The sequence below is a fragment of the Musca vetustissima genome, unplaced genomic scaffold (genome assembly GCF_032173495.1).
Source record: "Musca vetustissima isolate MV318-11 ecotype Yass unplaced genomic scaffold, APGP_CSIRO_Mvet_v1 utg13303, whole genome shotgun sequence".
In the NCBI taxonomy this organism is placed as follows: Eukaryota; Metazoa; Arthropoda; class Insecta; order Diptera; family Muscidae; genus Musca; species Musca vetustissima.
This window is the reverse complement of record NW_026874376.1, coordinates 84,194-99,870: the sequence shown is the minus strand read 5'-3', so window position 1 is coordinate 99,870 and position 15,677 is coordinate 84,194. Positions and strand designations below refer to the sequence as shown.

General features: G+C 33.0%; 2 protein-coding genes across 2 annotated transcripts; one reads left to right on the top strand and one right to left on the bottom strand.

Annotated features, from left to right (window-relative positions):
• Nucleotides 1-1,542: 1,542 nt before the first annotated feature.
• Nucleotides 1,543-2,490, bottom strand: LOC133333376 (anamorsin homolog). Its single transcript, XM_061541695.1, has 4 exons — nt 2,355-2,490; nt 1,906-2,283; nt 1,719-1,843; nt 1,543-1,663 (listed from the first exon to the last, which is right to left on the bottom strand). The coding sequence occupies exons 1-4, from the start codon at nt 2,488-2,490 to the stop codon at nt 1,550-1,552; spliced, it is 753 nt and encodes a 250-aa protein (XP_061397679.1). The 3' UTR covers nt 1,543-1,549.
• An 8,862-nt stretch (nt 2,491-11,352) lies between these two features.
• LOC133333345 (large ribosomal subunit protein eL21) lies at nt 11,353-12,202 on the top strand. The gene is made up of 2 exons (XM_061541661.1): nt 11,353-11,407; nt 11,575-12,202. Exon 2 carries the CDS (start codon nt 11,596-11,598, stop codon nt 12,073-12,075), a length of 480 nt encoding a protein of 159 aa, XP_061397645.1. The 5' UTR covers nt 11,353-11,407; nt 11,575-11,595; the 3' UTR covers nt 12,076-12,202.
• The last annotated feature ends 3,475 nt before the right edge of the window (nt 12,203-15,677 follow it).

Here is a 15,677-nt window from a genome sequence, read left to right as displayed (position 1 = left end):
TATTTTTTCCACAGGAATTATAACCATCTCAATGAGAAAATTCGGTTAAAAAATTGGTCTGTTCCTGTACTGCAAGAATCTACCAGATTTTACTATTTTTTTCGATATCTTAAAGGAAAATTCGTTATCGTAGTAAAAATTAGTAAATTCTTGTAGTGCGGGAACAGACCATATATTAATACCGAAAAAGAACTTGGACCTATATTTACACTGCTCAAATTTGTATAAAAGTCAGCCTTCTTTTATACCAAATTACAATCCCATCGGTTGGAAAATGTGGCTAAAGTCTTCAAAATACCAAAATTGGGATGCTACCGTTCTATGGGAGCTATACCAAACCATAAACAAACATTTAAAAGTTTTGGTTGTAAGATTTGATACCCCATAAGAATTTGATAAATCAAATTAGAGAGGATTGGTATAAAAAACATTCCCAAACCCCACAAAAACACGTATAATGGTGTTTACCGGGAAACTTGGGCCAAAACTGATCATTTTTGGTAAGCAGATTACGTGCTCAAGCTCCCCATAAAAAATGAATCAATATTGATCATGTTTAGTAGGGCGATTTGACACCCCATTGGAATCTGAAAAATCAAATTGGAACGAATTCGATTAAAAACATTCGCAGAATTCCGAATTCCGGGGCTACCCGGAAACATGGGTCAATGTTGATAATTGGTCTGTTCCCGTACAGCAAGAATCTACTAATTTTTACTACGATAACGAATTTTCCTTTATGATATCGAAGAAAATAGTAATATTGAGTAGATTGTTGTAGTACGGGAACATACCAAATATTTGGTAGGAACTTTTTCTACTTAATGAGAAATCAAAATTTAAAATTAAAGCTAAATTGGTTGCAGCACGTCTTCAAGCTCCCCATGCCGAAACATTGGACCAATATTGATAGTTTTCAAATATTGATAATTTTCTGATCTAATAGCCAAAGTGAATCAAAAGTCCCAAATCACAGTTTATTCTGTTAAAAACCCTTTTAAAACCACCAAAAATAAAATTCTACAATCTAATGATTCTATAAAAATTTTATTTATTTTATTGAAACTTCCCCCTTCTATCCCTATTAACTCTACCAAAATATACCAATTGGTCTTCATATATATGGGTTATTTGTTTAATATTTCAATATAAGTTGCATACGAAATGGCAACATAAACATACTCCCCATCATAATGATAGTGCGTAGGAACATGACTACATTATTTTCAATATCTTTATTTCGCAACTGTGTCTTATCTCTGCATTTACTCAGCATTATTTCGAATGTGGTCTTGCTCTAGAGTTTCATAACAATTGATGATGTATAATTTTTCAAACTAAATTTGTTTGCGTAAATTTTAAATCATAAATCGTGAAATAAGACCTGCATAACTAAATATTCATATTTGGTTACTATTCATAAAACTATTTCATAAACCAAATGTATCACATAAATTACAACAAAAACAATGCTAGCTATTATATCAAAATACTAAATTTATTTTATTTTGGAATTTAAACGTTAAGAACAGTAGCGCCGTGAAAATAATTATAGATCAGAGTTTAGAAGATTTCCAGCCAATTGTACTTTTTCACCAGGTTTAAAGGCGGGCATGCCCAAATAGGGGCATGTGGAACAACGGAACGCATCGCCCAAATAACACTAGAATAAAAAGCAAAATTGAATCTGATTTAAATATATACCAAATATTACTTACGCTGCCACAACTAGATTTAGCATTTTGTGTTTCCACCTTTTTGTTTTGTTTTTCAGCCTCCAATTCCTCGGCCAAGCCGCATGAACAATCTTTGCAGGCTTTTCGTTTGCCAGTTGTGCCACAAACTAAAATAAATATAAATGTTAAAAAATAATTCAAATACAAAAATTTCGATACGAAACTATACCTCTCAATGACTCAGGATCTGGTTTCTTTTTATCTTCTTCATCCAGTAAATCATCTTCATTAATTAAATCTTCTTCCTCATCACCGTCAATTTTCCAGACTGCAGCTGTTGCGGCTGGTTTTGATTTGGCAAATGATAATTTCACCGCCGAACCAGTTTCATAGCCAGGCTTTTCACATGTAATCGTATTCTGGGCATTTGTTGAGTCAATAAAACCCGACAACTTTAATTCTTGTAAAATACTTTCAGAACTACCCACGTATGTTAACAAATGTAGCTTGCCTTTGGGTTTCAACAAATTCAATAACTTTCCAAATGCATCGGTCAATTGGGCATTTTCAATAATAATTAAATCAAATGAGGCATTGCCGTATGATGCTGGAAATTAAAGTAAAAAACAAGCAATTTAATAATTACAAAGAATACAATGTGGAATATTGTGGTCATACCCATCGATAAGCGGTTAATATTTTCAACCTGAACATCTCCTCCGGTAGCTGCTTTGATTTCTTCAACTTGTTTTTCCAAATTTTCTGTTGTCGACCAAATGTACAAGGTTTTAGCAAGGCCTTTAAATTGCTCCATGTTTTTTTTCTTCTTTTCTTCGTGCTATCAAAGGATTAGTACTCTTAAATAAATAATCCTTTCACTTTGCGATAATTTGCGAAATTATCTAAACAGCTGTCTTGCTGTGATGACTAAACATATACCATTCGTAGTGGCAACTGAACACAGCTCACTTGTTGCCAAATGTTCTACGGAATTGTGTGTGAATATTTGTATTGGCAATACTGTGACGTTAGCTGATAAATGTGAATTTGGAAAACTATCGAAAATGTTATCCGATAGCTATTAAAAATCGATATTCTCCATAACATTGTTTACATGACTTTAAAGACATTATAGAGCGTTTATAAAAACATATATCAAAGCGCCGATTTTTGTCAATCAAAATTTCATTTTAGAACGGGTTAATATACTTTATAAGGAATTATTTGACATATATACAATGAAATTGGCAATTTAAACCCACTAGGTTAACGAAATCCGGTACAATGTTAAGTACTATAAAGCCAGGCATATGTTCTGGCAAAGTGAGGAAAGTTGCAACCTATATGGCCATATTGGCTGTAAAAGATTTTTGCTGAAGCTGAATCTGTAAGATCTACCTCGAGGAAGGTGGAACTTGGTAGCCTGAGGAATCTGAATATAGAACATCAAAATATATCTGACCAGTAATTAGACGTAAGCATGGTTTTTTTCACGGAGGCGTATCGGTTAGTTCTTATCCATGGGTAGGTCCCATTTAATTTGTTTGCTAACAACGATCGGTTTTTTCTCGTGGTCTAGTCACTATTATCCACTCATAGTCTGTTGATTATAATTGTAATTCACTGTCCAATACCGTCGCCTCTGCATCGAAGTTTGGTCTTACTTCGAACATTCTCGCAGCAAGTGAAGATTTTACCGACATTCTTCCCAGCCAGCGGAATGGCATAACTTAATGTGGGTATTAAAGTCTCGTCAACTGACGCGAACTTTGTTCTTAGGTACCTCCATGGTACTCTCATACCATACCATGCTTTCTTCTTGTTCGCCTTCTCTTAAAACATTTAGCTCTTCCTTAAAATGTTATCGAACTCATTTATATGATTACTTTAACCTCAATTCCTCTTAAAATTTATGGGTTTTGTTTAATTATTTGTGTTTTTATTGCATAACTGATTTTAAAGTTTAAATAATTATAGCTATGATAAATTATATTTCTTTTATATTGATGATTGTGATATAATAATAAGATATTTAAACGTGTAAATTGTAATTAGTGGTTGAGAGTAGAATAATATTGTATTCCTTGGCCCTATGTGCTAGGTCGCTACATCAAATAATCTAAGTATAATAATAAAAATGTTTTTGAAGTACAATGGTTCTGAACCCCTCCAACTAAATAGACGTTAAGATGTTGGTTAGTAACTAAAAATAAGTTATGGTGTTTTTACACGATATGTATTTTACATATGTGCTGTCACTTATTTCATCCATATGTAATTCCTTATGTGTGTCAAAATTAGCAGCGTACACAAAACATTTATTTTTGTGTTCAAATCGGCATATGTATTTTACATATGACATAACCTATAAACAAAAAAAACACTTTTATTTTTTCTTAAATCAACATAATTTTTTTTATTAAACACCTACAAACGAAATAATAATTTGTAATTTTTGCCTTTTCATCCTTTTCTTTGACTTCCAATTGAAATATTTTCTTCCATCAATGTGTTTCATTCAAACAGCTGATTTCCTTATGTTTCACATACGAAAATAGAGCGCGTCCTATTCGGAAAAAATACATATGTAATTGCATATCGTTTTGACACATTGAAATTTCCGTATGTTTCACATGACGAGTTCGATTTCCATATGTAAAAAAGTGACAGCACATATGTAAAATACATATCGTGTAAAAACACCATTAGTTAGTGGTCTGTTCCCGTACTGCAAGAATCGACTTTTTTTTAACTACGGTAACAATTTTTCCTTTATTATATCGAAGAAAATAGTAAATCTAGTAGATTCTTACATTAGGGGACAGACCATAGGTGTTTTCCAAACATGTCTGGTTCTGATTCATCAATTCCCAGGTTTAAGATGTTGATAGCGAACAAGGTGCAGTTATGAGATGCAGCATTTTATGTGGTTCTAGACAATATGCCGCAAAACTTCTAAAATTTGAAGTAGGAACAAGAAATTATGAAAGGAGGTCGTTTGATGAATATGAGAATAGGTTAGTGGTCTGACCTGAGGGTCAGGTAAATTGAAGCTATCAATTTGCTTTAGTAGCGTCATACCTCCCTGGTCATTACCATAGACGGAATACAATAATTCGTGATAGACATTGAAATCCTCAATCCCCAGTAAAGTGATTCAGTATCTATTTGTCAACCGAATTAACGACGTTTTTCGATAGCTTAGAATTTTCATAGGCATATTAGGGTTCTGTTCCAGAACTTTAATTTGTTCCAATACTGCAAGAATCTACTAACGTTTACTATTTTTTCGATATCAGAAAGGAAAAATTGGAAAATGTAGAAATGTAGATTCATGCAGGTTTTGTAACAGACATATAATATCTCTGTTCCGCTATGCCTGGGAGTAAATAGTTAATTATTCTGTGTTGTGACAGTAATGTGGATGGATTTAAAGGCTACATAGTCGTAATGATTGTCGCCGAATAATCAAATATGCTTTGTTTCAGAACCTGTAAGAATCTTAATGAATTTAAAATTTTGTACTACTTTTTGGGTAAGGGAATATGTCAATAGTCTTGTGTCCAACATAACACAGGCCATATTCTGTTTTATAAAAAATTTTTTAAAATGTTGTATGTGCCGGCGAATCAATTTTTATTAGCTCCTACATTTTCCAACAAATAAAACGTGGTACAATTATAAAAGGTAACGGCAATACTCTTCTGATTTGATTCCAAGGTAATACTCCTTTCAATTTCAATATGACGGTGAAAAAGCTGGCAACACTAGACTTGTTCAGACGTATAATTTTTTAACTCGAAATTTTCTTTCATATTTTATATTGTTTTTAAACAAATATCAAAGCTACCAGCATCATATTTGCAATTTATTGCATTTAAGATGTCTGGTCCATTTCTACACGACATTGATGTTGATGCCGTAGAGGAGGAAGTAACGTCAACACCACAAGCCAATGATGATGTTCTCAACATCGAAAAGGTAAACAAAGCCAATGAACGCAAACGACAAAGACTAGAAAGTGCTTTATCACCCATAAATTTAAACATCTTTGATCTTTCAACGAAACTGGTGAATTTCAACAACAAAGATCAGAATAAGTTCGGCATTCTGGGAGTACTTGCAGATGTAAATCTAAAGAGCAATACACCCGTCACAGAAACACGTTCCGCGACCTCGGAAAAAGAAAGTACGACAAACAAAGGGAAGTCATGGTGTCCACCAATCTTCGTTTATAACATGAACGTACATTCACTTATAGAATCTTTAAGATCAACGATTCCCATAAATTCATTTAAAGTGAGAAATATTAATAAAACAAAGAGCAAGTTATATTTGGCGGATCCTGCAGTTCACACTTCCATGATGGCGCTACTTAAGGAAAAGAATATACATTCTTATTCCTTTACTCCGAAGGATCAAAAACAAACTACCATGGTAATTAGAGGATTATGTCCTAGTACGAATATTGACTACATCAAACTTGAGCTTGATGATCTGGTCCCTGAGACGGTAGCCAATGTGACGAAATTTAAAACTAAATCATCGTCAAAGAGAAATATTGACACCGGCCTTTTCTCTGTATCTCTACGCCCAGGAAAGAAAATTGGCGATATAGACCACATTCGGATTTTGCAAAGTCAAGTGATCACATGGGAAAAACCGAAGAGAAGAGATGGTGAAGTACAATGTCACAGATGCCAAAAATGGGGTCATATATCACGTAACTGTAACTCGGCATACAAGTGCGTGAAATGTAATCAAAAACATGGACCTGGTGAATGCCAACATATCCGTTCAGAAACAGTGAAGCCATTTTGCGCGAATTGCGAAGAACCCGTCCATCCAGCTAATTGGAAGGGATGCCCTATATATAAGAAATACGTAGCTGCCCGCCAAAAACAAATCACAAAAGCAATAGAACAGAAAAATACTGCCAGAAGTAATGTCAACAAAGCCATAAACATGTCATTAATCTCTCCTGGAAAGTCATTTTCCAGTCTATTTAATAAACAAAATAAAGTACAATGTATCCAACGCCCAAAGCCTTCAATTATCGACGACTTCTTGAAGTTAGCGAATTACTTCATTGAACCAGAGGAGCTGACCTTGGAACAAGAGATCACTATATTTCTATCAAAATACCCAATAATGACAAAATCAGATGCAAAAATTGAATTTGTGCGTCTGTTAAATAAAGTTAAAATACAATATGGGCCATAAGACGTTAAATATATTAACTTTTAATGTGAGGTCTCTTGTTGATACAAGTAGACAAATAGATCTCCACAACACTATTTTAACTAACAAAATTGACATAGCTTTCATACAGGAGTTACACATGCGAAGATACAAATATATTAAACTTGCTGGTTATAATTTTATCCCAAACCATTCATCGGTTGGAGTTGCAGTTGCTATAAAAACTCAATTCAATATAACAAGATTTTGCTTAATGATACTGGAATTTGCACCACATTTATCCAAACAAACTTAACATGTGATGGTATCCAAAGAAAATGGCTATTTGGATCTTTATATATTCCCTCTAATTTTCCTGTTCAGCAGCTGAGAAATGATTTAGATAAACTTCTTCAGTTTTGTAGCAATTTTGATTCGTTTATTCTTGGTGGCGATCTGAATTCAAAAAGTACCAACTGGGGCGATAATTATGATAACTCTAACGGAAGAGTTCTTTCCGATTGGCTGGACGACAATGCATTGGAAGTGGCTCGGTTGTGCGATTCTTCACCTTCTTATCCTAATGGCTCGTCATTTCTGGACCATTTCCTAATAAGTACAAATTTAATCAATAGAAATAATCAAAATTTCAATATATATACTTTACCATCCTTTTCTGACCATTATCCTTTAAAAATATCATTGCAATTGAACCGCACAGATTTTATATTAAGAGCTCCAAGATGTTTTACATCATATAAAAATACAGATTGGATTAGATTTCAGAATGAAATGGATACAGCATCCCACAGAATTATGCCACCTTCCAATAGAAATCTGGAAAATGAAGAAATCGATCATTTTATTAGCGAGTTTAACAATGCGTTTACGTCGGTCCATGAACAACACTCGGAAAAGATCACTATTAAAGACGAAAAAATTCCTCTCTCGGAGAGAACTAAAAAAATGTATAAAATGAAACATCAGTGGCAGAAAGAGCTAAAACTCCTTTATCACCGCACTGGAAATAGAAACAGCAGCAATTATCAAATATTATCAAAGCAAATCCAACTTTTGAAAATTATTATAAAAGAATCTGTCAATATTGAACAAGCTCAAAGGTTCAAAAGAAAATTAGAAAACATTAAACCTGGTCCTGCAGCATTTAAGGATGTTTATAAAATAGTGGGAAATAAGAAAATGCCGTTTTGTGATCGTATTATGAATGATAATATTACGATAACTAATGCTTCTGACATAGCCAATTGTTTCCAAAATTATTACTCTTCAACCTTTTTGCACAGAATTCCAGAATGTCCTGTTGGAGATTTCAACACCAAGGTCCCAAATTTCCTAGCCTTAGCATCACGCCACATTTACTCCTTCGACGGTGGTTTTAATGCCGTGAATAACAGAGACAAAGTCCATTTTACAGATCCTGAAAAAATCAAAGAAATAATTTCTATTATTAATAACAAGAAATCATGTGGATTAGATGGAATTTCAAATTTTATTATTAGAAAGTTTCCTGATTCAACGATAAAACTCCTCAGCTGCTTGTTTAATCACTGCATCAATAATGGGTACTTCCCTTTAGCTTGGAAAATAGCGAAAATATATCCCATAAAAAAGAAACCATCTAGCGAGTTGGTATCAGATTTCCGTCCAATTTCATTGTTGTCTAACATTGGAAAACTTTATGAACATATCCTAAAAGAAAAAATGGAGAAGCAATTCATTATTGAACCAACATCAAACTTTCAATTTGGTTTTAAAAAATCGCACTCTACGCAACATGCGCTATTAAAGTTCCATAATGACATCACCAGAAACCTTCGAGAACAAGTATGCACGGTTGCCATCTCTCTGGACATTGAGAAGGCTTTTGACTCAGTGTCCCATAATGGAATACTATACAAATTAATTGACCTGAACGTTGATCTCTATCTCGTAAGAATAATGCAAAGTTTCTTTAATAGTCGAAGGTTCTCAGTTCAGATCCAAGGATCTGTGTCATCTATTGGTACAATAGGCAGCGGAGTACCTCAAGGGAGCGTACTTGCTCCGTTCCTATTTAATCTTTTCCTCAATGACTTTCCACACATGCACGAACACTCTCAAGCAATTTTATATGCAGGCGATTGCTTAATATACGCACATGACCCATCTCCAACCACTGCATTGAATAAAGTAGCATTACACCTCGACAACATTGATGGTTACTACAAAACACGGGGTATTACAATTAATGCCGCTAAAAGCACAGCCATCTGTATCAGGAATGCATCAGGGAAATGTCCCAGGAACGTAGTCCCGCAGAGCAAACTCCTGAATCTCTCACTCAATGAAACTGCTATTCCATTTGAAACCAGCCTAAAATATTTAGGAGTCAATTTTAACAATTTGCTGAAATTCAACACACATACACGTTCAACACTTCAAAAAGCCAAACGCGTTGCTGGCTCCTTCTCATCGCTTTTTAACAACAGGTGGTTGCCACAAAATACAAAGCTCTTGCTATATAAAGTGGCAATTAGGTCTATCCTGCTTTATAGCTTCCCAATCTGGTTCACTATTTCTCCAATAGTGGCAAAAGAGTTGGAGGTATTTGAACGGAGGATCCTAAGAAAATGCATAAATAAACATTAAGAAAACCGGACTAAGAAATATTCAAATACTTACGTTTACAATGAGGCAGGAATCCAGCCTTTTTGCAGATATGCACTAAATCACCTCAAAAAATTTGTTGAAGGATTATCCACGCACGACAACTCCTTGATAAAATCCATATTCGATCTTGAAAAATCCATATCTTGGTGCAGTACAAATTATTTGTCTCCGATAGGAGTTATCAATGAAGTCCTAGACACCGGACAAGATGTCCTAAATCTTCCAGACTTCTTTAAAACAACAACTCTAGGCATACATAGAGGCTGATTTCTAAAAAAATAATATAATTTAACTTATGTTTGAAATTTTGAGCTTTGCTCTATCGATGTTTAATATTGTTATGTTGCACTAACATTTCTCAATCATAGTAATACATCTGTGATAACTTTTCATACCCACCTCGTACACTACAAAATGTTCGCTGTTTGTTGCCTTTCAACAGCCTCTTGTTTTTTTAGTTTTAAGATTGTTACGTAGTTTTAATTTATTTATTATTTTTCACAGACGTTTATGCTCTGTTCGTTACCTGATAAGGCCGTGAGCAAGCCTATATACATATATTTATCAATAATATTTTTTGTTTTCAAATTTTCAATATCAACTCAGCATGTAGCATATAAAAACATAACGTTTAATAGTTCTAAGATTTCATGTTATCATTTTACTTTACATTACACAATGTTATCGATATAAAAAGAAAGTCTCAATAAAAAATACTTACTTTCAATATGACAATTTATGATTTTACAGATGACCCAGCAGGAATATTGAGTAGGCATTAATCTTTATTAAATGTCCCACCGTATTTAATTTATTCCAGTAAAGCAGAAGCAGTAAATCTTTCTTCATTGAATAGTTCCGGATTTTCAGCATTTTAATATGTGTTAAGCATACATGTGTGGAAGCGATATATTTATAAATTCGATAGATTTTTTTTCATTTTTGGTCTGTTCCCGTACTGCAAGAATCTACTACTTTTTACTACGATAACGAATTTTCCTTTATGATATCGAAGAAAATAGTAAAATATAGTACATTCTTGCAATACGGGTAGGAAAATTTTGAACACATGTTTTTAAAACAAATTTATTGATATTTTGTATTTACATTTTTTCGACATATCAAACTGACACTAGTGTTACATACAATAACATTTTTGGTCTGTTCCCGTACTGCAAGAATCTACTATTTTTTACTACGATAACACTTTTTTACTTTATGATATCGAGAAAAATAGTAAAAACTCGTAGATTCTTGCAGTAGGGGAACAGACCATTTTCTAGGTGGTTGTTGTTGCATTGTATTTGTTATAGTTTTACAGTTACATGGTATATTTATACCATGCATGTGAATAAAAATAAAATGGATACTGTGTTATCATTTTTACTTTTATTTATTTATTTAACAATTCCAAATTCCGAAGACAACATTTAAGTAATTGACAATCGACAGGATATACTTATAACAACAATAAAACAAAAATAAATTAAATCTCTATATGCTTGGCTTGATGCTCAGTACAAAAAACTCAAACAAGAAAATTAAATTCTCAAAACTCAAAAAAAAAAACTTAAACTCAAGATCGGTTGCGGTATATTTTTTCCAACAGAACATCTGCTGGTTCTAATTTTTTTATTCTGTCCTGGATAATTTTTTTTCAATTCTGCTTATTTTTAATTGTCTGAAACACCATGTATGAACACATCTTAATAAACTACCTTAAACGATATTATCGATAGTGTAAATTAGCAAATCGATATTCGTACAATAACAAAATAATCGATAGCGTCATCGATTGTTTGCCACCTCTAAATACTCTGCCGTCGCCATCTTTCTTTTTTCTCTAAATATAAGACCGCGTGGACGGTATTTCCTAAAAGGTTAGTGATTTTTATTAAAAATTCGCTAAATTTATTCAATAATCGAAAAAATACCAATGAAAATGTGTTGAATATGTTTAGTGCTAATGTGTTTTATGTGAAATGAATGAAATTTTAACGAATTTCCCCGTTTTTTCTTTACTTTTTCCTCCAATTCCATCACGTAGAGAACTACACACAACAACAACATGACTAACTCCAAGGGTTATCGTCGCGGCACCAGAGACATGTTCTCCCGCCCCTTCCGCAAGCATGGTGTCATCCCACTGTCCACCTATATGCGTGTCTTCAAAATCGGAGACATCGTTGACATCAAGGGTCATGGTGCTGTCCAAAAGGGTATGCCCTACAAGGCCTACCACGGCAAGACTGGCCGTATCTACAACGTCACCCCCCATGCTGTCGGTGTTATTGTAAACAAGCGTGTCCGCGGAAAGATCCTACCCAAGCGCATCAATGTCCGCATTGAACATGTCCACCACTCCAAGTGCCGTGAAGATTTCTTGCGCCGTGTCAAGGAAAACGAACGCTTGTTGAAGGAAGCCAAGGCTAAGGGTACCTGGGTTAACTTGAAGCGTCAACCTGAACAACCCAAGAAGGCTCACTTCGTTAAACAAATCGAAGAACCCATCCTATTGGCTCCCATTCCTTATGAATTCATTGCCTAAGTTATGTTTAACATATCTTGGCTTGATTGAAGGAGGAGTTCTGTTTAGTTTTTTTACATGCTGCTGTTGTACATGGTCAGAAGAGATGCTTTTCTATGAAAATTATCTTGTAAAGTTATGACAAAAATAAAGGAAAACAAGAAATTTTGAAAAAAAAAACAAACAAATGCGAAAATGTGTAGTGGATTTTGTTTTAACAAATCAGTGGTATAAATACAGGATATATGTATAGGCAATCATCAGTGATAATTACAAGGAAATAAAAATATCTTTTTTTTCAATTGTTTTTGAATATAAAAAAATAAAAATACGCAATAATTTTTATTAAAAAATACGACTATCTCAGCTATCAAGATAAGTTGGTTCGGAATATGCCGGCATTATAACCTGTTGCGTATTTTTCTTATTTGATTTTTTGATAGTCTTGTCGGAAATGAAAACTATCTGTTTACTACAGATTTTATAGTAACACATTGAAGTTCCAACATGAATTAATTTTTAGAACTTTTTGTTTACACTGATTTTTGAAGTTAATATGTAAGAACCTATATTTATTGCCGGATCATCTGGTAGGAATGCAGTTGTAGAAAAAAGACTTACTAAAGGGATTTTCAAACATTAGAAATATATGTATACAACATTTATTTTGAATTGACATCAGTAGACCTATTCTGTAACTTTTAACAACATTCGATATTGTTTAAATTTCTTTTGTTATTGTAAAAGCAATAAAACAAATGAAATTGTTGTAAAATAAACAATATTGAATGTTGTTAAAAATTTACAAAATAGGCCAACAGAGGTTCCGTTTAATATACCCCATGCTGAGTATCGAAGTGACATCAGAATATATAATATAAATTAAAAAATTAAGATGCAGATTTCGAAAAAACATCTAAGTAGAAATATCAAGGGACTAATTTTTTGTAGATCTGGTATTATTTGAGCTATAAGCAGTTTTCAATATCTGTAAAAACATTCGATATTGTTTATTTTACAACAAATTCATTTGTTTGTTTTATTGTTTTTACAATAACAAAAGAAATTTAAACAATATCGAATGTTGTTAAAATTTACCGAATAGGCCTACTGATCTTAATTTTATGAGAACTACTGTCGATACAAATCATGAGAAAATATACAGGGCATAATGTCGAAATATTATTTAATTCACGTTCAATAAAACTATGGATTGAATTCTCTGAAAGTAAGTTCCAAGTTATTGATCCTATTCTACCAACTAATATGTTTTGCATAGTGTATAACATATATTGGCCTAACGGCTTCGTTATACATGTTAAAATTGAAATAAATAAATAAAATCTATATCTAGAAAAACATAAAGGATAAAAAGTTTGGACTATGAAAGATTAATGTTTTTATCAAACAGTTGACCAGTTGTGGGTAAGATACTAGAACTAGTGTACCGGCTTTGTAAAAATATTTCAATTAAATTTTGAACATTTATGAAAGGAAATAGAAATTCATTTTAACTTGGTAAAATATTATTGTAAAGTTTTGATCAAACCCGACGGTGTACCACCTTCGAATCAGAAAATGTACTCCAAAATTGGAAATTGTTCAAAGATTCGTGGGATCTTAAACCGTTATTTTTATAAGGCTTGTTTTTATACCCTCCACCATAAAGTCGAGTATTTATTAAATTTGTCATTCCGTTTGCAATAAATCGAAGTATTCGCCGGGGACCCAATAAAGTATATAGGGTAAACGCACCTAATTCCGGTCAAAGAGGGTTGTCAACACTAGCGATAATTCATGTCTCTTAAGAAAAATTAGTGGGCATATCGATTTCAACATTTTTGTAACTACATATATTAACATAACCCATGCTGAGAGATCAAAATGTATAATATAAATTAAAAAAAAATCCAGATGCAGATATAGAAAAATGCGTTTTTTAACCGAATGAAATCTAATTTGATTTTAAATGGTTCTCATGGGGTGTCAAATCTTCCTACTAAACATGATCAATATTGGTTCACCTTTATGAAATCCCCCATATAATGCTGCATCGCAAATTTTGATATTTTGGATAGCTTGGGCATGTGCTTCAACCAATTTCGCTGTAATTTTACATTTTGGATTATCATTGAGTAGAAAATCTCCCTACCAAAAATGTTCCATATTGACCCAAGTTTTCGGGTTGACCCCTATAATGGTACACCCATTATTCGGTATTTTGAATGGTTTGGGCATGTTTTTCAACCGAATTCGCTCTAATTTGATTCATAAAACTCCTGTGGAGTGTGAAATCTTTCTACCAAAAAGTATCGATGTCGGTTTCGTTATTTTCAAAACTTTGGTCGAATTTTTCAATCGATGGGGCTGTAAATAGGGAAAAAAGGCGTTTTGGAGGCTGACATAAATACAAACTTGTGCGGTGTATATTTAGGTCCATGTATTGATATAACTCCACATAAAAGTTCCGTTTCTTTTTTGAAATTAATACAGTTTCAAGCGATTTTTTATAATTTGACATATCTGATTCCCGGTGAATAAAAAATAAATTAAAAAAGTCTGTGTCTGCAATTTGGAACACTATTTTTTTAGGAGCATGAACCACCTACTAGATAACACCATAACATAGTCGCATATAAATGTCCCGATCGACTTAAGAAATTTGGAATGCACTCCACGTGGTGGAGGGCATAGAATTCAAAATGTCATTAGTCATGTTATAAATTGTTCTTAAATTCAAATATTTGTATGTCCCAAACTCTTAAATTCCGACCGAAAAACATTATTCCATTTTATACAACGTTGTTTGTTCGTGTTAGCCGAACATCTGTCAGCATATATTTTTTTGGAGGATCGTTAAGAACGCAATAATGTTATTCTTAAGTGAAACGGAATTTAAAAATATACACTTATAAAAAATGGATAACAGTAAACTTTCATAGTCAACATTTTGATTTCAACGAAAAATGTATAGTTTTCGCAATAAATTCGACACGAACCTATTCTATCAGTACATTAAAAAATACAATTGGTCTGTTCCCGTACTGCAAGAATCTACTAATTTTTACTATTTTTTCCGATACCATAAAGGAAAAATTGTTATCGTAGTAAAAAATTGTACATTTTTGCAGGTTCTGGAACAGACCAAAGTAGCTATAAATCCGTAAAAGAAAATTTATTATTGTCCGGCAACAAATATCATGAGGGAACAGTCTTTAAAATTAACAGAGAGCATGATTAGTAAGGATTGTACCTTAAATTTCCCACCTTAATTTACACTTCATATTTTTATTTAAGGGAACCCCACCCATTCTCGATTTTAATTTTTTAAGATTTTCAATGGGCTCTTAAATCAATACCAATGCTTGTTAAGGTTTGTAACTTTGCACATATATATTTGAAGATTTAAAAAAGAAGAAAATTAATTTACAAAAAATTTTTGTTATTGATTTGTTGTTGTTTTTTGTAACTAAAGAAAAGTCCTTATTTTTGATGGCGGGCATGATAACTCCTCACTGGATCATCGGAATCCGAAAATTCCAACGGTGTTAAAAAGAGTACATGTCTGGCTCTCGTATGAAATAGGCTTTATCCTAGTTCATATGATAGCTATACACTCACAT

Coding starts and splice junctions, on each gene's coding strand:
- LOC133333345 (XM_061541661.1), top strand. CDS start 11,596: ATGACTAACTCCAAGGGTTATCGTCGCGGCACCAGAGACATGTTCTCC.
- LOC133333376 (XM_061541695.1), bottom strand. CDS start 2,490: ATGGAGCAATTTAAAGGCCTTGCTAAAACCTTGTACATTTGGTCGACA. Junction 1,844..1,905: donor AGATCCTGAGTCATTGAGAG/GTATAGTTTCGT, acceptor TATTTATTTTAG/TTTGTGGCACAACTGGCAAA. Junction 1,664..1,718: donor CTAAATCTAGTTGTGGCAGC/GTAAGTAATATT, acceptor TTTTTATTCTAG/TGTTATTTGGGCGATGCGTT.